The sequence below is a fragment of the Urocitellus parryii genome, chromosome 11 (assembly GCF_045843805.1).
Source record: "Urocitellus parryii isolate mUroPar1 chromosome 11, mUroPar1.hap1, whole genome shotgun sequence".
NCBI classification, from domain to species: Eukaryota; Metazoa; Chordata; class Mammalia; order Rodentia; family Sciuridae; genus Urocitellus; species Urocitellus parryii.
Window position 1 is genome coordinate 15,179,763 of NC_135541.1, and position 23,844 is coordinate 15,203,606.

A 23,844-nucleotide genomic window follows, 5' to 3' on the forward strand; every position below is an offset into this window, starting at 1 on the left:
TAGGACTTTAATCAGCCCATCTTATTCCAACTTTGGTTCTTTCTTCTCTGCCATGCCACCTTAGTCCCTCCTCTAATAAATAATTTTGCTTGGAGAGTTTAAAAGCTGTCATGATTAATTATAGAAGTAATAGTTGTTATTTATTTTGGTTCTTTCATGGGCTATTTTTAAGCATGGTGTTCTTCCCCTTTATCCAACTGTACACCATTCATGAAAAAATTATTAGTAAAAAAAAAAAAACCTTGTGAGCCTGGGGTTGTGGCTCAGTGGCAGAGCGATTGCCTAGCATGTGTGAGGCACTGGGTTCGATCCTCAGCACCATATAAAAATAAACAAATTAAATAAAGGTATGCTGTCCATCTCTAACTTCAAAAAAATTTAAAAAAAGACAAACTTGTATTATTACTTTATACTTAGGCACATAATTTACTATGTATTGTAAAAATGTTGATGATTATGTTTTATGACTTTAGAATAAGAAAATTGTTTTCAGGTGATCACAATTTGTACGTGAAGAGAGGAAAGAATGTTCTTACTCACCCAGCATCATTCCCTGGGAGATGTGTGTTGGGGTGTGTGTGTGTGTGTTTTGCAGTGCTGGGAATGGAACCCAGGCCTTGTGCATAAAAGGCAAGCTCTTCCACTACGCTGAGCTAACCCCCAGCCCCTCTTTTGTGTACTGTATACAAGTTTTATTTTATTAGCCTTCTTGCTTTGGTGAGATGATTTTTCTTACCTTTGTGCTATTTTTTTGTTGTTGTTGTTTAGCTTTCTAAAACATTTTCCCAGTATTAAAAAATAATACTGGGAATAGAACCTAGGGTACTTCACTACTGAGCTACATCTCTAGTGTCTTTTACTTTCTATTTTGAGATAGGGTGTTGCTAAGTTGCCCAGGCTGGCCTTAAACTTGCAATCCTTTAGCCTCAGCCTCCTGAGTCACTGGGATTATAGGCATGCGTCACCAGACCCAGCCTGTTTAACTTTTTTAACTTGAAAAATATTAAGATTTGAAAAAGAAGTATATGAACCCTGAACTTTTAGGGTTTCAGGACTTTTGATTATGTACAAGATCTTCTTGAATTGAAGAGGAAGTAAATTATCAGTGGGAACAAATGAGTCTGTCAGTGAGTGACGTCTAGACTAAAGATGACTGTGGTCTTGAACATATGGGATTCTTTCAGGATCAATGAAGAACAGATGTCTGAATGGGGAGTAAAAAGAAGCCAATGAGGGGCAGGTTATAAAAGAATTAGTTCTTCTGGTAGTCAGACCAAAATACCTGACAAACAACTTAGAGGAGGAAAGATTTATTTTGGTTCATGGTTTCAGAGTATTCAGTACATGGTTGGCTGACTCCATCGCTCTGGGCCTCAGTGAGGTAGAGCGTCTTGGTGGAAGGGTGTGGCAGAGGAAGGTGCTCAGCTCGTGACATTCAAGAAGCAGAGCGAGACAAAGACAGTGCCAGAGAGATGATAAGTCCTTCCAGGGAATGCTCCTGGTGACCTATGGGTCCCACCTCCCAGGAGTCCATTCAGCCATCCTGGATTGGTGAGCTCAGATCCTCAGGACTAGTCACTTCCCAGAAGCCCCGCCTCTGAGCACAGAGACTTGGAGGGATAGCCTAGTTCTAAACCATGACAGTTAGGATTTGAAGTTGAATACTTATAAAAAGTAGCTAACATTATAGGCTTACCCCTGTTTTAGTGAGTAGGGGTCTGGAAGACCTCAGGTTTCAGGTATTCCCGCCATTTTGAGCTCGCCTTTACCTTGTCAGACTGAAGGTGCTCGGGGAAAGAATCAAATCAGACCTTGACTTTTAGAAGTCGTCTTTGGAGCTTAAGAAAATATGTCTTGTCTTTGATTTGAAAGAGAGGCCCTAGAGCTTGGGTAAAGTTAGAAAATTGGAATAATCGAATAGTTCAATAAGTCATTGTGTCTTTGCTTGGAATGTGGTCACAGACCGAAGAGGCGCTCTCCAACCTGGATGGAAAGATGGAGCTTAAGAGAGAATGGGAACGAATGAGACCAGGGGACGTGGACAGCTGGGCTAAGTATGGATCCAGGCCCTCTGTTTAGAAAATGCTTTTTAACAACCAAGTATTCCATTTTCATGATCCACTTAAAGATATCTTTTATTTTATTCAGATTCTGTGCATTTGTGTTCAGGAAGGAAGGAAGAAGGCAGGAAAGCCAGCTCCTCCGGTGTATGGGCTGAGAAGGGGAAGTTCTTTGAAGTGATATTGTTATATATTTTTTTTAAGTTTAAAGTTTACTTTTTTTAATTTTGGAAGTTTTCAAACATATGCAAGAATAGAATAAACTTCTCCATAACCCCAATATAGTTACCAAACCTTACTACATTTTCTGAAATGCTTAGACTTTACTACATTTTCTTGGCTACAATGTTTTAAAGCAAATCCTGGACATTATGTCATTTCATCCTTGCTAACCTCAATGAGGTCTCCAAACAACAGGGACGTTTTCTTACCTAACCACAATGCCATTGTTATGCCTGGTTCCTAGTTTATAATCCGATTTTCCTGGTTATTGCCAAAGTATCTTTTTCATCTATAGCAGTTCTGTTCAAATCACTGTCTAAACACGTCACTCATTGTATTTGGTTATGTCCCTCAATTTTTGTTTTAAATAGTCTGCTTTAATTGAAGAGTAGATTTCTTGTATCTGTTTCAGGATTAATTACCTTGTCATCTTACACACCAAGTAGCCAAAATAAATTTAGAAACTTGACTCTGCATACACAAAAAAATGAGAGTGATCAGGCAGATGGATGCCCTGGTACCAAGAGGATGGTTTTGACCTCGTGGACTACCCTGGGCAAGGGGTTGCCTGGTTCATACTTTGAGAAACACATGCCTCCAAGGCTTGATTAGATTCAGATTTTTTTTTTTTTTGGTAAGAATATTTCATAGTGCTTTATACTTCATGTTTTATCAAGAAACACACCATATCTGGTCATCTCATTTATGTATTCTAATATTCATGGGAGGGGCCTGAATGAGACATTCTACTTTTTGGCTATTTAGTAACAATATTCCTTGCTATTAGTGGTGGTGTTGAGTATAAAGTTTTGTCATCTTTATTAGTGTTTTATGGTATTTTCAGTTTTTCCTATTTAATAAGAGGAAAATAGCTTCATTGTTTAGTTTTTAATTCCTTGGATAATTGTGATATTTGACATATTTCCATGTGTTCACTTTTCTCCTATTAATTTCTTTCAACCCATTCTAATTTGATCTTTTGATGACTCTAAAAAAATAAATATATGGGCTGGCATTGTGGCTCAGTGGTAGCGCGCTCGCCTAGCAAGCGCGAGGCCCTGGGTTTGATCCTCAGCACCATATAAAAACAAATAATAGTTGTGTCCAACTACAACTAAAAAATAAATATAAAAAAAATAAAATAAATAAAAATAAAAATAAATGTGGACAAAACTCCTTATAGATTTTCTTTTTCACTATAGTGTTTATCTACTCTACTGCCTTTTACCATTGATTTTGCTATCTCTTATATATTGAAGTAATTTTATTTTTACTTTTTGGTACCAGGATTGAACCCAGGGGTGCTCAACTATAGTGCCACGACCCCAGCCCTTTTTATATTTTAATTAGAGACAGGGTCTCTGAGTTGCTTAGGGCCTTGCTAAGTTTCTGGAGCTGGCTTTGAACTCATGGTCCTCCTGCCTCAGCCTCTGGAACTGCTAGTATTGCAGACGTGCGCCACCATGTCTGGTTACTGAAGTAATTTTGATAATTTATTATATAATCTGGTGATCTTTTTCCTTGTTAAGTCTGAACTTCTATAAAAATGAGGAGAGGCAGCACCAAGAGTTGGAATCTTAGAGTTGAAAATGGCTGCAGGATCAGCTGTTCCCCTGTATTTTTTTCCTGCTCCCCTCAAAAAAAGGCCTACGTAGTTTCTGTCTTAGGCACAGTTGCTACCAGAGTCGAAAATCAGAGACTGACTTTCCCAAGTCTTTCTGCCCCTCATTCTACCACCATGTCTCATAAGCACCTTAGTTAAATTTGGAATAATGGAAGACACTTAATGGTCTTACCATAGAATATGTGCTTTGTGGAGATCTGCTTTCTATTGGTGTACTTTTGCAGCTCTTAGTCTTTAAATGCTGTCTCTTATTCATTCTAATATACCTTGAAAATTTAGAACTACTCTTTAAGAATTTAAAGTATTGTTGCTTTTTTTTTTCTTCTTTTTTTGTACTGGGGATTGAAACCAGGGGCACCTTCCCACTGAGCCACATCCCTGCCCTTTTAAACTTTTTATTTTGAGGGAAGGTCTTGCTAAATTGCTTGGGGCCTTGCTAACTTGCTGAGGCTGTTTTCCAGTTTGTAATCCTCCTGCCTCAGCTTCCTGAATTGCTGGGGTTATGGGCTAAAGTATTTTTGCTTTACTAGAGTAAAAAAAAAAAAAAAAAAAAAAAAAAAAAAAAAAAATCTCATTTTGACTATTTTGCCTAACAGGAAGCCTGCAGACCTGCAGAACTTGGCTCCTGGGACACACCCACCATTTATAACTTTCAACAGTGAAGTCAAAACGGATGTAAATAAGATTGAGGAATTTCTTGAAGAAGTCTTGTGTCCTCCCAAGTGAGTATCAAATAAAATGTACATGGAGACATTTCTACCTCTTTGTAGCTTTGTGTGATTTGTCCTTAGAGACCCTTTACCTGCTTACTTAAATTCTCATAGCATTGATATGGGAATGGCCAGGTGTCTTTTCTAAGTTACTTATAATTAATGCTACATAGATGTCAGAAATGACTTCTTGCTAGGCCAGTAAGCCATACTGAGAAAGAAGGGAATGTGTCTAAGCTCTCAGGAACATGGAGAAAGCGGGTTTGGGACATATCAGAAAAGACTCTTGTGGGCTGTGGGTTCCACTGACCCTAGGCAGAGGTCTGAGCAGGTGCTTGGTGCAGGGTGCTGTTGAATTTGCTCTCACTCACTTTTAAAGGTAACTTTCAGAACCTATAGCTAGGGGAAGTGATTTTTCACACTGTTGGGATTCATTTTTACTTATTTCTTTGAGGTACTCCAGATTTCCAGGTTGTACATGTACTAGGTTAACTCAATTGCAGATGTGCAGTTTGGGATCCTTCTGTAATCTTGGCATAGGTTCAAAACATTATTAGTTTCTTTGAGACTTTTCCAGTTTCATTATCCCAAAAGTTGATGGGTTTTTTCCCTTTAACCCAAGCTTTTCTTGTTAGTAACTTGACTTTTACCCTCTATGTCCAGATAAATTCCCCAGGAAGGGAATTATTAGGTCAGAGGGTTTTAAAATGAATTGCTCATTATCTATCCATTTATTTGTTCCTTCCTTCCTTATTCTGCAGTTACCGGGCAACAAAACAGTCTAGATACACTAGCGAGCGTGACACGGTCACTGCCTTCACTTGGTGCCCTCAGTAGGAGTGGGAGGGGCTGGGTGAGGGTGGTGAGTGGCAGCAAGAAAGGCTTTGGAAAAGGGGCAGCGCCCGCACTAAGCCTGATTTATAGGGAAAAAAAAATGACAGCTAGCAGATGAATGAAGAGTGGCAGTCATTTTAGGGTGCAAGACTCATTTTAAGGAAACAGTGTTTCTTTTGAGGAGCTGGAGGCTGGCGGGAGCTGGCGGTGAGGCTTGGTGAAGAAGGAAGGCTGTCCTAGTGGAGTAACTAGCCTCCTCGGCAGCCAGCTCCCAGTCCCCTGGGAGCAGAGTGGCCCCGCTTGGCAATCCCGTGCCAACCCCAAGATTGTGTTCTCTTAATCCTTTTACATAATTCCAAAAGCCTGTCCCCCGTCTGCCTGCCTTCTTTCTAAGAGCTTCAGGCTTCTTTTATCTCTTTTCCCCAGACTTTCTAACTGCCTTGAACCTCCAATAAAGTGTCTCTAGACCAGTGTTAATAAAACTGTCTTAATTTTTCCTCCAGGCCGTGCTGTGATTAGAATACCCGTACATCAAAACTGAGATCTTTGTAAAATGTGAAGGAAAGCTTTAGACACATCAATAGGGAAACATTAGGAACTTTTTTTTTAAATATTTTCTTTTTAGTTTTAGGTGGACACAATATCTTTATTTTATTTTTTTATTTTTATGTGGTGTTGAGAATCGAATCCAGTGCCTCATGCATGCTAGGCGAGCGTGCTACCACTTGAGTCACATCCCCAGCCCCACATTAGGAACTTTTGAAAGCCTGTTGCAACATGGAACATAGTAGATTAGATCCCTTTTTATTCTTGAAAAGTACCACGTTTGCCAACTTGTCCTCAGACTTTGATTGAAAGTGATCTTCCTCTCATACCTGTGGATCATTGTGTGGACACTAAATTATAAGTAGAGAAGCTGTTTGAATGACATACTCATTCTCTATGAAGAAAACTATATTTTGTTTTAAAGCACTGTATGAAATACTTGTTGTTTAAATTCCTCCAAGTTGTAAGTTTTTAAAATCATTGTGTTGATAATATATGCATCACTTAGTCAAATGGACTTTTTCCCATATTCCTTTCTAGTCTTCTTCACCAGCCAAAAATCAAGAATGTTTATCATTCCTTCTTACTTCTCCCAGAGGACATTGACATTAAGAGAAATGGTAGCGCTGGTATCAACATATTATGGTTTCTTGGTATCCATTGTTCTGTAAGACATCAGAGCTTTGAATTGGACCATGGAAACAAACATTTTCATTTTGCTTTGTTTTGTATGGAAATTTCAGCCCCATGGGGGGGAGGGCCGATTTGAAGAGATACTATAAACAGAAATGGTCTTTTCTTTCAGTTTAAATGCATGGAAATCTTTCTGTTTCGAGTATTCTTAAGGTGCCATACTCTCTCTAGGGTATTTTTCTTGTTTATATGTTGTAGTTTATATTCTGAAGAGAGTTTCTGAGTAAAGTTATAAAGTTTTACTTTATATAGAAGAAATTACTTTTGACGCTGCTAATGCTTCTGGTGTTACTAATATGCATGTGCTAATGTGTACCATGGATTGTGCTTTGAAGATTATTTTATGGGTGATCTCAATTCCCACATAGACTTGAAAAAGAAACTGAAAAGTGAACAATCCAAATACTTTGTCCAGCCTCTCCCAGTTAGTGGTGTCAGACAGAGCTGGGCCACCTTTAAAGCCAGGTTGATACGGTATTAAAAACGTGTCTCCTCTGTTCTCTGCTTTGTCCTCTCATTTCATTGGGTTTAGCTTTTATAAAAGAGGCAAAATGTGAGTCTTTGATCAGAATTGTGCTTCACGAGTACAAGATTGAAGTCCAACTTGAAGTTTAGAGGAAGGGTGGGCTAGAAACCCAGGCGGGTCATTACCGGGCTGCTCTAGTGAGACCCACCGCGGTTGGCAGCAAGTCATGAATGCCCCGCTGCAGGTGAGCTGTGACTTTGGCTGTCCCTACCTCAACATGCTGGGGTGGCGAATGCCTTCTCCGAGTGGACTCTGTCTCCTACAGTGCGGAGCACTGTCCACGGGACCGAGCTGTGGGTGCAGGAGCGGTGGAAGACACGCTGCTGGGCGCTGCCTGCGCTCCTCTGTGGCTTGCACCAGGAGCACCCTGGCTGCTGGCCCCTTTCTCTCCTGGTGCTTTGCGGCCTTTTTCTGGATAGGATGAGAAGAGGCAGGAGAGCGGTGCAGGCCGGGGTGCGGGGTGGGGGCGCAGAGGGCCCGGAGCCCAGCATTTCTAATGACAAGGCTTTGGCGCTGGTGATGCTGAGCACAGCGTTTCCATGTGAACGCCTCCTGGTTTAGTCACAGCAAAATACAGGCACCAGGCAGTGTCTCCTCTGGAGTGTTTGAAATTTAGGGACTGATGGAAAGCTTGACTCAGAGTCGGGCGTGTGAGACTACAGGTTCCACAGTGCGCTCCCTTCCTGCTCTTGAGAAAGCAGTTCTGTATTTTTTTTTTTAGTCCCTCTTGCTTGAACTACTCTGCCTTTGAAACTTGGGTTTTTAACTCAACTATACTTGACCAAAGTACTTATAAGAAGATAGAAGGATAAGAGAAGGATAATAGGATAAATTTGGAAGAGAATTCTATAAAAGTTAAGCTAATTTTATTTTTTTATTTTTATTAATTTTTTTTTTTTTTTTTTTTTGGTGCTGGCTATCGAACCCAGGGCCTTCTACATGCAAGGCAGGCACTCTACCAACTGAGCTATATCCCAGCCCAAGATTAAGCTTTTACTCTTTTCGTTCAGTGAGAAACTACGTCATTAAGCCAATTTTAAAAAATGAGAAACACAAGGAAGAATTTACAAGGATAATTCAATAGGCAGTATATAGCCAGTTTTTTTCTTATATTAATACAAGAATGGAGAAAATATTGATTTTTTTTTCTTTCCCCTAAAAGGTTATAATATTCTTAGCTAGTCCACCATGAGTTGAAGGGCTGGTTTGAGACTCAGTCTGATGCCCTGGGTGCTCATATCTGTTCTGTTGTTGACACATAGTTCATGAATTATTTGCTTCCTTTTTGTAAAATATTAAAATTAATGTTCACAATAATTGAAAATCATTGCTTGACTAAGCTAAAACTAATAATGGAGGAATTAAAATCTAGTGTTTTGTGAAGGTGCAAGAAAAATTGGCAAATGATTTTGGACCCACTAGTTTAGAATTTCATTTATCTGTTAGAATCTAATCTAATAGAAGCAAACAAAAAAATCCCCACTGATCCTGAAGATAGGAAATTTGAGTTTTTGTTAGTGGTTACTTTTAACTTGTTCAGTGTTTTTTGGGACCAAATATGTAAACTTGAGGAGTGTAATTTTCTTTTAGGCCAACTATGATTTGAGGTGAATGATCTCGTGTAGCTATACTGTTTTATTCATTAAACTAATAGTACACATTTAATACTTTCTCACAGTAGGAGGAGATCTTATAGTTAGGGCAAAAAATTCATACACATGCATAAATTCAGGTGAAAATCCTTTACTCTGTTCATTGAGAAACTACGTCATTGTGTCTATAAGGGAAATATTTAAGATTAAAAATTGAGAGCTACTTAGAGACTGTGTAGATCTATTGAGAAGGAGGTTAACTGGAGCATGGAGGTGTTCAACAGGTATTGTTTATCTCCCTTACCAGTGTATAGTATTGTGCACAATTTTTAGAAGCTACATCTCTTCCTAAAATCAAAATTGTGAACAGAAGAAATGTGATTTAAAACCTGCACTGAAACACAGCTTGCAACTGAGCTCAGTTTCTTAAAGACTGCCTCGCCTGCGTCTTTGATGGCAGGACAGCATCTTCCAGTGTACGAATGATTGAAATAACTAGTTCAGTATAAAATATTTTTTCCCCAGAGTTTTTCTGCTTTTTGGTCCATTTTCCGGTGGCATTTTACAGGGCTTCTGGCTGATTCATCGTCCCTGAAATGGGGTGGAGGTTGCATTCCTCCAGCCCTGACTCTGGAGTGTGCTGGCCCTGAAGGGAACATGTCCAGTTGGGCCTTTTCATATGCGTTTTCCAATTTGAGAAATGTGCACTGAGTATGTGGGTTTGAGATCTAAATATGTAAAATACACACATGTTTCAAAAGGCTGCTGTCATGTCTGTTCTCAGAGTTGAAAACTTTATGACAGTGCCCCAGAGCGCTCAGTATCATTTCCAACATTTATTTTTTTTGCTGCTCACTGATGCCCTTATAAATGTAGTATGGAATATGTAACATGGAGGTTTGGGTAAGTATGGGTGAGGGTGTGCAGTGGAAGGCCTACCTGCCGTGGGTGATCAGAATGCCAGATCAGCCTGGGTTCTCTTCCTGCTCTCAGCATCTCTGGTACCTGTGCAGGCCTGGTTCAGTGCGTGGACAACTAAAGATGTATGAGAAGGCACCTGAGCTGTGCTGTCTCGTAACTACTGAGTGCTTGAAATGTGACTAGTGCAACTGAGGAAGTGAATTTTTAATTTCATTTTATTCTGATTCATTTAAATTTGTATTCAGACAGTCACTGGCACTGATGACGTCCACACTGGACCGTGAAAATGTGGAATATCTCCGTCATCACAGAAAGTTCTCTTGGACAGTGCTCTCCAGAGGTCTCATTCTCTGATGCCTCTTGGCTTGGCGGGAATCACATAACAAGTCTACTGTCTCCATAGTGTTTTAATTTATCAAATGGAGGTGGCATGTGGATGGCCTTTGGTTGCCAAGAATATTAACATGTGAGCAAAAACACTGTGCAGAGCTTTGTTTCCTAAGGAAAAAACATTTTAAAAATATCATAGCAAACAAATGATGGCTTTCTTACAGTAATAACTGTTATAGGAGAGCTAGCACAGTTCTTTGTTGATAGACAGAACTTATGCTAATGCATTTTTGCATCTGTAACACACTGTCACCTTTTCTATTTAGGTACTTAAAGCTTTCACCAAAACACCCAGAATCAAATACTGCTGGAATGGACATCTTTGCCAAATTCTCTGCGTATATCAAGAATTCAAGGCCAGAGGCTAATGAAGGTAAAAAACAAAACAAAACAAAATTGAATCATCACAGCAAATAAATAAATAAACAAAAGCTAGTGTTGTGACAGTGATTATAAATGAACACTTGGAATCCAGGTATTCCCATAAACATTAAGAACATCTTTTAGAGTTGATCAGAGATTTGATGATAAACTGGAATAGTCCTTAAGTTGCTGTTTTTCTGTGTTTTTTTACCTAATGCCCCAACACCCTGTGCAGAATAGATATATGACAAGATATATATTGAATGAAATTGTTCTTATATTCTATTGGGAAGTTTTTGTGAAGGGAAATATGTAAAGAATAAAGATGAATAGAAAATAATGGATTATGTGGTTGTGATGGTTTGAAATGGATTGAGATATATATATATATATATATATAATATATAATATATTTATTGTATATTTATGATATTTATTTATTTATACTTATATTTATATTATTTATATTATTTATATTTGTGGTTCTGGGGATTAAACCCAGGGCCTTGTGCATGCAAGGCAAGCACTCTGCCAATTAAGCTGTATACCCATCCCTGAAATGGATTGATTTAGCTTAACTTAAACTATTGCTAAATCTTTTATTTTTGGGTACCAGCAGCCTAAAATCAGCCTGGATGATTTTTTTTTTTTAATGCTTATTACCCTTAAAAAATAGTTTTCAAGAATCGCTTTAAAAATAAATAAACAATCAAACAAACAAACAAATAAATAAAAGAGTTGCTTTTAGAGCATAATTAGATTCAACAGCCTTCCAGATTTCTCTGCAACATAAAAGTTTTGTTTCAAGTGATATTTTCATAGAATTATTTAGGTAGTACAGAGGCAGTTTTTAAATTTTTATTAAAAGATACTTCTATTATTTCATTTACCAAACTTACATATAGTGAAAGGAAGTCTCTTTGAAAGAGGCCCCTTCTAATGAGCATTGTCTGACATATACCATTTGGTAATTTCTCATTTTCCTGTCTTTGCAATGTGAAACATCGTTTTCTCTCTATAGAAAACCGTACAGAGGGAATGCTAGTGTTTACTTAAAAGTTGTAGCGATAACCGGAAAAACTAGCTTCTAAAGATGCTTTACTTCATCATAGTTTAGTTTGGTATCGAAGGTGGGGTTTTGGGTGTATATGGCGGAGTACCAAATGGGGGACACGTCCGTGCTGGTGACAGGACAAAACATCTTTTTAAAGATTGAAACACTGCTAATTTCCTTATGTTATTTTAGTAGGCAATTCCAAACTTTTCAGACTATATTTTATGATTAAATTTTAATATTATAGCATTTTTATAATTTAGTATTGAATTTCAATTGTTTTCTTCCCTTGGTTTCTGGAATAATATTCCCTGTATGAAATGTTTTTCTCCAGTGAAGGGAAAAAGGGGGGATTTTAGTGCCTAGGCCTGGATTGTGTCTATTTATAACGTGTTCCAGTGGCTGCCTTGGTTTGGGAGCAATTTTCTTTAGTAATTGGCTCTTTGTCTTTAACCGACTAAGCACATGTGTGTCGGAACCCCTCCTTCTGCCTGCGGTGTCTTCCTGCTGTCCAGTGTTTTTTCATCAGACTGTCCTTTTATACCCAGATCCTCTTGCTGAACAGTTCTTTGAGCTCTTAAAGTTTATGATGTTTTTATTTCTTGGTGTGGCTTTTGAGGGCTGGAGGGTGGCTGAATTTCTTCTGACACTTGGGAGAAAGGGGATTAAAATGAGTTTGCTTTTTCTTTGAGGGATAAGGTTAGGGAAGAAAAAGTGACTCACTTAAGTATAACTCTGTATTCTATTTTTTCCTATCAATTTGTTACTGCCTCAAGTAGCCACCTACACTCAGCTGCCTTCAGAGTGCTGTAACCAGAAAGGACAAACAGCAGTGGATCACACCGTTCAGAACTGCCGAGGCTTTGTATTAAATCACCTATTGGTAAACGAGAACTCCTGTTGCCAAGCAACTCCTCCCTACAGGGACTTGTCACTGCCATGAGACTTTAAAAAACGGTATTCTAAGTCACTCTGGAGCTCAGTGGGTGTCCCTTATGTATGTTGTTGAATGCCTCTTTTCTGTTTAGTGCAATCAAATGCCTTTAATAAGCCTAGGAAATTCGTGATCCATCTCTCTATTCCCCCACACACTCACCCAAATACCGGAAATCCATGAAGAGATGGGTTTGGCATTTTTACATGAAAAGTCACGAGTAGACAAGTTTTTGATTAGTTTTATCAGCTTATTAAATATTTTATAAAATCCAATATGTGTGGACAATTTTAAGACCTTTGAGAACCTACTTCTAAGTAAGGGATTAGATTCCTGGATGCCCCAGCTTTGCAGAGCAGGGGCCAGTGCTGAGATTGGGGTACAGAGTAAACAAATAAGATTTAAAGAATAGGATAAAGGGAAGCTGTTAGCTAGCTAGCTAGATGATAGACAAAGTATGTAATTCTTTTGGTGACAGGCCCAAGTTGATTGATAGTACAAGTTTGTGTGACCTTTTAAGCATTAAAAGAGAAATGAATGGTAATTCCTTTTATAGGAATGGATTAGGTATGACCTGTCTCAAATCTCCTAAGTTTTTTTCAGTCCTGTGATTTCATTAATTTAGGTAATTTACTAAGCTCCCAAGTAGAACTAGTCTGTGGGTAGTTATACTATTCTTAAGAGAGAAATGAATTTATCATTGTTGAAATCTGCCATTATGTGTTCTGAGGTGTATTTCATGGTGTCCAAATTCCTGTTTTTAAATGGAGACAAGGAATCTGGAGATTCTTATGAGTTTCCTTTTTATTCAAGATCCACGCCTTCCCTTACTTTCTGCTGCCCCCAAGACCACTCCCACCCTTGTCTGCCTGCTGCTTTCTCCCTCCCTCCCTCCCCCTTCCCCCCACTCTTCCTCTCTGGTGAAGTGGGAGTGAGGATGGCCGTTCATCATTGTAACTACAAAACTGCATTCTATATTTAATCATCAGTAAATACTCATTATTCCTCTGTTTCCTGCCAATGCATAACCTAGCCTTTAAAAATTGCGCAAGAGTTCCCTCTATTAAAACTAGCAGTAGTTTATCAAAAACTACACTGAGATTTCATCTCACTCCAGTTAAAGTGGCAGCCATCGAGACCTCAAACAGTAACAAATGCTGACGAGAAGGAAGGGAAGGGAGCACTTTGACACTGATGGGGGATTGTAAACTAGTACAACCGCTATGGAAGTCGGCATAAAGTCCTCAAAAGAGGAGGAATGGAACCACCATATGACCCAGCTATACCACTCCTGAGTTAACGTCATCATACTGCAGTGACACATGCACACCCATGCTTATGACGGCCCAGTTCACAATAGCCGAACTATGGAATCGGCCTACGTGTCCATCGGTAGAGGAATGGGTAAAGAAAATGTGGTATATACACACAGTGCAGTTCTATTCAGCCATAAAGAAGAATGAAATTCTGTCATTTGCAGGAAAATGGACATTATGTTTATTGAAATAAGCCAAAGAAAGTCAAAGGTTATGTTTTCTCTCAAGTGCAAGCTAAAGAAGAAAAAGGAAAAGAAAGGTGGTAGCAACCTATTAATTTCAAGATAAGGAGCTACTTTCTGATGGCCTGCTGCTGCCTTCTAGTGGTTAATCTTGACATTTTCTTTATCTGAACTACATACTCCTTTGTGATAGTCTCTAAAACTTTACTGCTCATCCAATGATGGTGTTGGTACCTATTGGTGGTTGTTTTTGTTTGTTTTGTCGGCCGTATGTAATGTAGATACATAAAATTGTGTCAGACTAATTAGTCTATTTCCATTTGGCTCTTGAAAGTCTTGGGAGCCTACCCTGTCTCCTCTTTCTTTTTTCCTTTTAAGAACAACAACTGTGAAAATTTCTCCATCATGCCCTGGCCTCCTTACTGAACCTAGCTATTTCTCACCTGCATTCTTCTGTTAATTTATGAACTTCACATTTCAGCTAGATGTATGTGTTATCATTAGCTTGCATGCAATTCATAATAGGTTAGATCTATTGCTTTGCATTTTGCTCTTTTATTTTTAAATGGCTTGAATCCCAGTTACTTCTCCAGTTCCAATAGAGCTCTCCTAGTTCCTCACCTTTAATTTTTCTGGGTTCCAGTGCCCTCTGCTGCTTATCTATTTTCTCTATGAAATAAGCTAATTGATCATGGCTATTACCTTTTATTAATAAAATGTGTAGACCTGTGAACTTGTCACATCACTTGAGATAATACGCTACAATTTGGTATTTACCTAAGCACCTATCAATTACCTAACAATTTTTCTTTTACATTTTAAGAGGGTGTTTTTTTTAAAAGAGAGAGAGAGAGAATATTTTAATATTTATTTTTCAGTTTTCGGCAGACACAACATCTTTGTTGGTATGTGGTGCTGAGAATCGAACCCGGGCCGCACGCATGCCAGGCGAGCGTGCCACCGCTTGAGCCACATCCCAGCCCCTAAGAAGGTGGTTTTGTGTTTATAGCAATATGCAGCGCATACCTTATTCCCATCTTCCTGAAAATATATAACAGTCAAGTACAAATATCTTCACTTATCTGACTTTATTTAATGGTGGTGCTGGAGATCAAACCTAGATCATGTGTGTTAGGCAAGTGCTGTTCCCCTGAGCTTTGTCTCCAACCCTTATTTATATAACTTTAAAAGTTATATAAAAGGGCTGGAGATGTGGCTCAGCGGTAGCGCGCTCGCCTGGCATGCGTGCGGCCTGGGTTCGATCCCCAGCACCACATACCAACAAAGATGTTGTGTCCGCCGAGAACTAAAAAATAAATATTTAAAAAAAAAAAAGTTATATAAAAGACAGCTAAAAGAAGGCAAATCAAAATTCTGTGAATGGTGAAATACTAAGTGGAAGCAAATACATCCAAATATTGTATCTAGCTTCAAAATGTGTAGCCTCAGAGTCCCGTGTTTGCTGAACCAGACGACTTTCTCTTAATGCCTTGTCTGTGAATCTCTGGAACTCAGCACTCAGTTGATAATTCCAAGTCTTACCAAGTCAGATTCCAAAATTTTGAATCTCTTTTCTTTGATGCTAAAAATAATTTGAAATAGCTATTCCTTTATTTCTTCATCTATAAAATAGTTTAATATCTACTCTTCCTATGCAATGAGAATCAGCTCCTTTAGTATTTAAAAGTTCAAGGTTTTTAGCTGAAAAATACTATAAGAATGCAATGATTAAGACATTAGTTTTTTTATTTATGGATTTTAAAAAGTGAAGGCAAAATAGACATTTTAAGTAAGCCAAAGCTGGATATTCATTCACCTTGGCAGAGCCACACTAAAAAGATACTAAAAGTAGATTTCACATAGAGAGAAAATAATTTCAGGTTCAAACACGTAGGGAAAAATGAAAAACAAGAAATAGTGTAAATATAAATGAGTACTGTCCATACAAAATAGTAATGCCTTCTAAAAATTAAAATGCATGTGTAGTTTTAAAAACTGACAATGTTGCCTAAAGATCAGGAAGTCAGTTAGTGGGGTTAATTGTTCTAAGGTTCTTGCCTGAAAGTCCTAACAGTTATGATTAAATTTTAATAAGTCAAAGAAACAGTGGCTGGTAAAGAAATGTATAATTACCTAATAGAGGGGGAAATGGGGCAATAATGTGAAAAATCTTAATCCTAAAAAAGGCAAAAGAAAAACAAAACAAAACAAAAACAAACAAACCAGAACAGGTGGCATGTAGGAAACAGAATGTAGGCTGGGATTTAGCTTAGTTGGTAGGAAATCTACCTAGCATGTTTAAGGCCAGGGTTTAATCTCTAGCAAGCACATTAAAAAAAAGAAGAAGAAAAGAAAGAAAACAACAGTAAAAATGTGTTGACATATTTAAACCAGATTTTTTAGTGATTACCTTAAGTATAAATGGTTTAATATTCCAAATACAAAATTTATGGGATTAAAATATTACTTATAAACAAAAATGAATATATTTATTTGTGAAGCATACAGAATATTGATCCAGGAAAATTGAATATGAAATAGTATGAAGCTAACCAAAAGAAAATGCAAATTTACACCGATATTGGACAAAGTAGTTGGTTGTTTTTTTGTTGTTGTTGTTGTTGCTGTTTGTTTGTTTTTGACAGAGTAGAATTTAAGGAAAGAAGCATTATAAGTAATGAAGCATGTTTCAAACTGTCTTAAATTTACCAAGAAGATGAAATACCTCTGTACATTAATAAATAACTAACATATACATTTTGAAATTTACATATAAAGCAAATTGACAAAGCTAAAAGAGAACTCACAATCATAGACATTTTAACTCACCCCCCTTTGTAACTATTAGAATTGCCCAAAAGAAGAAGTCAGTGAGAAATTGTAAGAACTGAACGGCACATAAACAAATTTTACTCTTTGTGTGTGTGTTAGTGTGTTACCCAACAACTTAGGAATATACTTTTGTTTTCCAAATGTACATGGCATACTTATCAAGAGTGACAGTAAAGCTCTGTCAAAAAGCAAATCTAAAAAGCTTTCAAAAAATGTTGAAATTGGTGGTAAGGTGGCACGTGCCTATAATCCCAGCGGCATGGGAGGCTGAGGCAGGAGGACTGAGAGTTTAAAGCTAGCATCTCAGCAACTTAGTGAGACCCTGACTCTAAATAAAACATAAAAAGAGCTAGGGTGTGGCTCAGTGGTTAAGCACCCCTGGGTTCAATCCCTGGTAAAAAGTTGAAATTATAAAACACGTTTTCCCTGGCCAAAGAAAATAACAAAAGTATAGATAGAAAGTTTTTACTTGAAAATTAAGCAGTACATTTTAAAATATCCCACAAATGAAAAAGAATGAAATGATGAAAATATATCTAAATTTGTCAGATGTGGCAAAAGCTGTGTAGAGAGGGATTTTGTGGCTCTAAAGTGGGTATATTAGAAAAGAAGAAGAGCTAAATATTGGTAATCTAAAAGTATCCACCTTGAGAGTTTAGTTGGGGGGTGGGCAGAGATTAGCAAATTAAACCCAATAAGGCAGAGGAAGGAAATGATCAAGGGCAGAATATAATGAAATAGAAACAAAATTGATAATCCTTCACAAGCAGTCACCAAATTAGAAATGAAATGATAACTAAGTTGCTAAATCTGTCTTTGAACTTGTGATCCTTCTGCTTCAGCCTCCTGAGCTGCTGGGATTACAGGTGTGCGCCACCACACCCAGCAAGTTGTAGCATCTTCATCTACTTGACTCTCTTTTTTTTTCTTTTTACATAATGCCCTATTAGTAATTGTTGTATTCTGCTACCTTTCCTATCCCCTACTATCCCCCCTCCCCTTCCCTCACATCTTCTCTCTCTAAAAGACACTTAAAGACACTCTTGATTCAGTATTATAAATCCAACTCTTTAATCTGACCTTTGTGCTTTTTATGTAAGATAGTGCTATTCTTGGCTTCTTGTGTATTACAACAGTGCAAAATCCCTAGGTTTTCTGCTAGAATTGTTTGTGCAGGTGTTGATGTTTCTCAACACATTTCTTTGTGATAAATCCAAATATTCCTGGTGGAACAGGATTTAAAGTCGAGAACTATAATCTCTATCTCTGCAAGAGTTTCTTATCTAGATTCACGTTAATACACTTGCCCTTCCCCACTCATTTTTGCAGTTTAGGCATCCACCGTGTTGGGCCGCAGTGTGTCCATGTGTGGGCATTTGGTGATGAACAAGGCTTTACAGGGACCACTGCCCCACACTCTGGAGCTTATTTGTCTCTTTACTTGAACATCCTGTAAACGAGCTCCAGGAGAGCGGGAGCCTCGTCCACCTAGCTCTGCAGGAGAGGTGTCAGAGCGAGCGCTGGGTAGTTACTGACTGAAAGCGCTTCTCCTTAGGCGTAGGTCATTTTTTTCTTACAGTGTCTGGTCTTTTTTTCAGCGCTGGAGAGGGGACTCTTGAAAACACTGCAGAAACTGGACGAGTATCTGAATTCTCCCCTCCCTGATGAAATTGACGAGAACAGCATGGAGGACATTAAGTTTTCTACGCGTAAATTCCTGGATGGCAATGAAATGACACTGGCTGATTGCAACCTGCTGCCCAAACTGCACATCGTCAAGGTGGGCCTGTTGGGGGTGTGTCGCCGCCCTTAGGCCCGACGTCGAGTTTACCGGGCTAGCACTTCCTTTATGCTAAAGCTTTTCTGGTGGTCTTCCATACGAGTAGGAAGTCCCCAAATAGTGTCACTCAGTGTGGCTTAGGCATAGCTGAAACACTCAGAGGTAATGAAATGGAAAACATGTCTTAAAATTGAGGCATTTGATAAAGAGGAATATTTTGCTTATTCTTTTCTCTGAGTAAATATTCAAAAACATAATAGGTAAGTCTGACTGGAGTTTGCTACACTGGCTTCCCTTGTCAAATTCCGCTCTGTGATCACCTGGCTTTTTCTATTCCAGTCAAAAAATACTGAGTGTGTCTGATGGGAGACGCTGTGCTAGACAGAACAGTGAGGAGCATTGTTGTGTATAAAGCTCTAAGATAGAAGAACAATTCTAAGTAGCACGTGTTTTAAAAGCATTTACCCAGTGGGTTCGACTTAGCTCTGTCTCTGGGGCCCTAGTGCTCATTTATAGTCACTATTACATTTCTGAGTCCCTGGTGTAGCTTGCAGCCTTAGTCATTATTTAAAAGTCTAATTAGAATGATGGTGACAGAGACTTAATAATGTGCTCTAAAATCAGACGTGTCTACTTTATGAGACATGGAAAGTGTATGTTGACTTTGGATCTCTTTGTATTTCAGGTGGTGGCCAAAAAATATCGCAACTTTGATATCCCAAAAGGAATGACTGGCATCTGGAGATACCTAACTAATGCCTACAGTCGGGATGAGTTCACCAATACCTGTCCCAGTGATAAGGAGGTTGAAATAGCTTACAGTGATGTTGCCAAAAGACTTACCAAATAAAATAGCACTTACCAGAGAGCTGTCTTCAGATCTTCCCCTAAGAATACGCTTTTCCTAACAGACTGCTCATCTTCCTATAAAGTAGAAATGTGTTTTGCATGAACATGCAGTTATTCAAGATTAGGGTCAAGGATAGACAAGGTATAGTAGTTATCTTAAAGTGTACACTCCTAAGCAGTATTATTTTACAATCCTCCCACCCTGCCTGCCCTCCCTACCAGTGGTGTCCTCCTGTCCTCTAACTTGGAGACCCTCCGTCACAACCCTCCAGGTGAGAGGCAGTGTGCCATCTCTCTGGAGTCCTCACCATTCTGTGCACAGATGGCAGAACTTTTGAGGTGCAGTGTGTAACTGTTAAGATAGTAGCCGTGACATCGGTCAGCCGCAAGCTGGTGCATAATACGTGGTACATGAAGTATTTATGTATTTTTTGGAATTTTGTAATATTTAGTCAGAGTATATGAAAGGATTGCTACTGTATCAGAAATACTCTTTCAGTTGAGTCTATCCTAGATACATCCTGAAAGACACCACCGCCAGAGAAGAGCGCCCGCTACAGAAAGTCACTACAGATCCTGCTGTTCTTTTGTAGACAGATTTTTAGTTTTGTCTAAAATCATTTATCCTTCATACAAATTGTAACATCTGACGCTATGTGGAAGGTGAAAGTTTAGAGGGAGGGATGGTATTTTCAAGATCGCAAGCATTTTGTCCTTAGAAGAGGAACAGATGGGCACCTGACACTCTAAATGTGTTGTTGGTTGTGTGTGTTTTGCCCAGTGCCATTCATTTGGAAGAGTATCACCTTTATTTTAAAAAGCTCCTTTTTAGGTAACCATACGCCCTGCTGTCTGTAGATATTTTTGAGCACTACATACACTGACACATAGCTGACGTAGCTCTAGCCGTGCAGTGATTAGAAATGTAAAAGTTAACGAGTACAGAAGTTAGTCTAAAGAATGTAGAGTGGGTTTGTCAACATGTCAAGTATATCTTGTTTCTAAAGCATATTTAATGTAGATTAAATCTGGAGAGTGCATTATCCATTCTGTTTTGAGACCCATAAAGCACACATTACCAACTCTCGCACCACCGTTTACTGTGGGGCTTTGCACAGAAGGTGGTTCGCTCTGTGTGGGCAGGTTGAGTGTTAGGGTGAGGGTGTGTTCACCCACTTGGCCTGATCTCAGTCTCTGTGCTTCCTTGAGTTAGATTTTTCTGCAGCTGCATTAATTGAGGAATAGCACTCTAGGTGTGGGCTTTTGACTTTGTTATTTAAATTGGAAGTCCTAAATTAGAAATTATTTGTGCTCTAACAAGAATGAACTTGGTGAAAGTGGAACAAAAGTTTGCTATGTGTTTTATTCATTTATTCAAAGCAAAACAAAACCAAGGTGGACTTTCTTAGTACTGCTCCAAAGACTGTGGCTGTGACTGTGATAACGTTTGTGTACCTAACTTGTTTAAGATGTGCTATTCCATGGGCTCTTCTTTCTTTCTTTTTTATTTTTATTTTTTAATTTGCTTTAAGGATTTTAAGAATATTGCTTTAAGATGGCAATGTTTTCTCCCCTTTGATTCGGTGACATTTAGTAAGCACTGGTTTTATGGAAGCAGCCTGACTTTTATAAGCACAACTGCATTCTTTAACCTGTCAGTAATTAGCTTAGTATAGGAAGATAAGAAAAAGCTCCATATTATATCCATTTGGCTCAGGGAGATTCCTTTACCTTACCTTTCGCAGTGCTCCTATTGCTGATCAAAAGTCTGAGCCCCCGTCTTGGATGATTTACCTGGTTCCAGAAAGAAGTTCTGTCCAGCTCCCATCGAGAGTCTGGGTGGCAGTGGCTTTGGTGGGTGCAGGTGTCCCATCTGCACCAGGGCACAGCAGGCCTCAGCACCCTGCAGTCTTCACGTTTTAAACATGACAATGATACCGAACCACACCTATTAGCTTAAAGCGCGAGGGAGATTTAAGAGAAGGGTGTCTGTTCTTTCAGAGAATGGTGGGCCAGGCAGACAGAGTCGGGCGCCTAGAGGACAGCACTGCCCTCCTGAGACAGAGGTGACCAAGAGCCCCTCAGAAACAGCTCCCTGTGGGCATCTGTTCTCTCCGTGGTTTTTATTCCCCAGTGATTCCACTCGGCTCTCTCCACCTGTCCAAGAAAGGCCAGTCTTCTCTGACTTTGATGGAGACAGAATTATTTTTCTCTGTAGAAAAACTGATTTTATTTTTCTACCAAGGAAGTTAGTCAGACATGATCGAGTGGCAACTACATCACGGCTGTAAGAGCCCGCACAAGTTTTTACTCCATCCTGTGTCTGGGGAGGGAGCCTAGCTCAGTCTGGAGAGACTTGGGACATAACAATGTTCTTGGCAATTCGTGTAGTATTTGGCTTGATGTATGGAAATCATCTGATTTTATTTCTACAGCTAAAAAGTAATTCCTCTTCATTATGTTATACTTCTTTGAGGAGATTGCAGTCTGAATGGATAGTCTCACTATTTTCCAAGGGACACTGAGAAATTTATTAAACAGTTGGGAAGCTCTGTATTATTCCAGTTATAGACTTCCTTTTTTAAAAAATTTAGATTCAAATTTTCAGTAAAATTCAGATAAGGTTTTATTTTTTGGTAACTTTGGCTTTCACAACTCTAACCCTTTGAACAATCCGTGTACAATTAAGAGATTTCTGATGTTTATTCTTACACTGAGTGGATCAGTTCTAGAATTTAGACATCTTTATTTCTGTTGAGTTTTGAGCCTCTCCAGAGTTGCATGCAGATAGTTTTAAAATGTCTGTGCATTAAAGAAAAACCCATTTAGAAAGTATCTACAAAGTAAAAATGAGAGGAAATAGAAATTATTTTTTCATGAACATTTTGATACACATTTCATCAAACTAATTGATTCACCAATTTCTTACACTGGTTATAATCAATATTTAATTCAAAGAGAGGGAAGCATTCATTGTTGATATTTATAGGCTTTAAAAATTCCATCCTTTACAGATTATCAAGGTTGGGGCATCCAAAATTATATTTTTATCAAGGGAGAAAAACAAAACTCCCCAAGCCATAATGTTAAACAGAATTGGAGTATTTTCTTTAGAATTTCCTGAGTAGGCAAATGAAAGCTTATTATTGAGTGCTTGTATTTTCTTTTCTCTCTCTGGAACATCAACACCAGTATATTGCTGGCAGCTATTATATTCAAAAATAAAATATATTTTCACTATCATACAGTATTCTTTTTTTCTCCCTCATGAGAATAAATAAAAACTTGGGGTAGAAGTATTTTTGAGACTATTTTTTTCTATGAATGTGCAATTCAGCACATTTAATAAGTTAAAGGAAAATAAAATCCATATGATCAACTCAGTAGGTGTGGAAAATAATTCGTTAAAAACTTTCATGAGGGACTGGAGTTGTGGCTCAGCGGTAGAGCGCTTGCCTCGCATGTGAGAGGCCCTGGGTTCGATCCTCAGCACCACATAAAAATAAATAAAATAAATATATTTAAAAATGTTTTTAAAAAGCTGTCATGATACTTGATTATCAAAATAGGACCAGTATTTTAACAAGATGACGACTCCAACCAAGAACCTACCACAAATGTCATGTAAAAGAAGACTTCTCATTAAATTTAGGGATAAGAGTTGCCCCCTGTCAATTACAGCTACAGCTAAACTACATTTCATAGCTACTTCATCTAGAGACATCTTAGCCAGCACAATAAGACAGTAACAGAATAAGGAATGAGAAAGAAGTGACAAAATGACTCCTCTATGCAGGCATATGTGTGTATGTGTAAAACCCAAAATGACCTACAGATTGTTAGGTTAGGAATACTAAGAATTCAACTGGATTTTTATATGCAATACTGAGGAACAAAAGTCCTATTACATATAGTAATAGAGTCACTATATACTAATGTTAGCCACGTTAACAGTTAAAGTTGGTAACACTGATTTCTTCTGAAGGAAACCTAGATGATGGAGAAAAAACAGGATGTGTGTGCCTCTTAGAACTTTTAGAGATTTGTGAATTTCTTACTTGTTCTGAAAAACAAAGTGCTTCAAAGGATCGAAAAGACACTAAACCCTAAGCTATTTAGGATCAAATCTGACAAAGGATTTTCTTCCTTTATGGAGAAAAATCACCAAATATTGAAAGGCCTAACAGAACTCTGCTCCCTGGACAGGTATACCATGTTCATGGTTGGAGAACTCAAAAAGCACAGAATCTCAGTTCGCTTTCCATCACGGGGACAAAATGTAACATAAACAACTCATAAATGAAATGCTTATTTTGGTGCATAATTTCAGCACTTTCAGCCTGTGTTTGTTGTTACTTTGGGCCTGTGGCAGCACATGGCAAAGGAGGCCTCTTCACCTTGTGGCGCCTGGTGAGC

General features: G+C 38.4%; 1 protein-coding gene across 1 annotated transcript in view; it reads left to right on the forward strand.

Moving 5' to 3' along the window:
- The window catches only part of Clic4 (chloride intracellular channel 4), a 69,854-nt gene extending 50,409 nt beyond the window's left edge, over nucleotides 1–19,445 (forward strand). Inside the window, exons 3-6 of the mRNA XM_026391661.2 lie at nucleotides 4,503–4,628; nucleotides 10,385–10,491; nucleotides 18,398–18,579; nucleotides 19,265–19,445. Of these exons, the coding sequence (XP_026247446.1) occupies nucleotides 4,503–4,628; nucleotides 10,385–10,491; nucleotides 18,398–18,579; nucleotides 19,265–19,429 (580 nt within the window). The 3' untranslated portion in view covers nucleotides 19,430–19,445. The remainder of the gene's footprint in view (nucleotides 1–4,502; nucleotides 4,629–10,384; nucleotides 10,492–18,397; nucleotides 18,580–19,264) is intronic.
- Nucleotides 19,446–23,844: the final 4,399 nt, after the last annotated feature.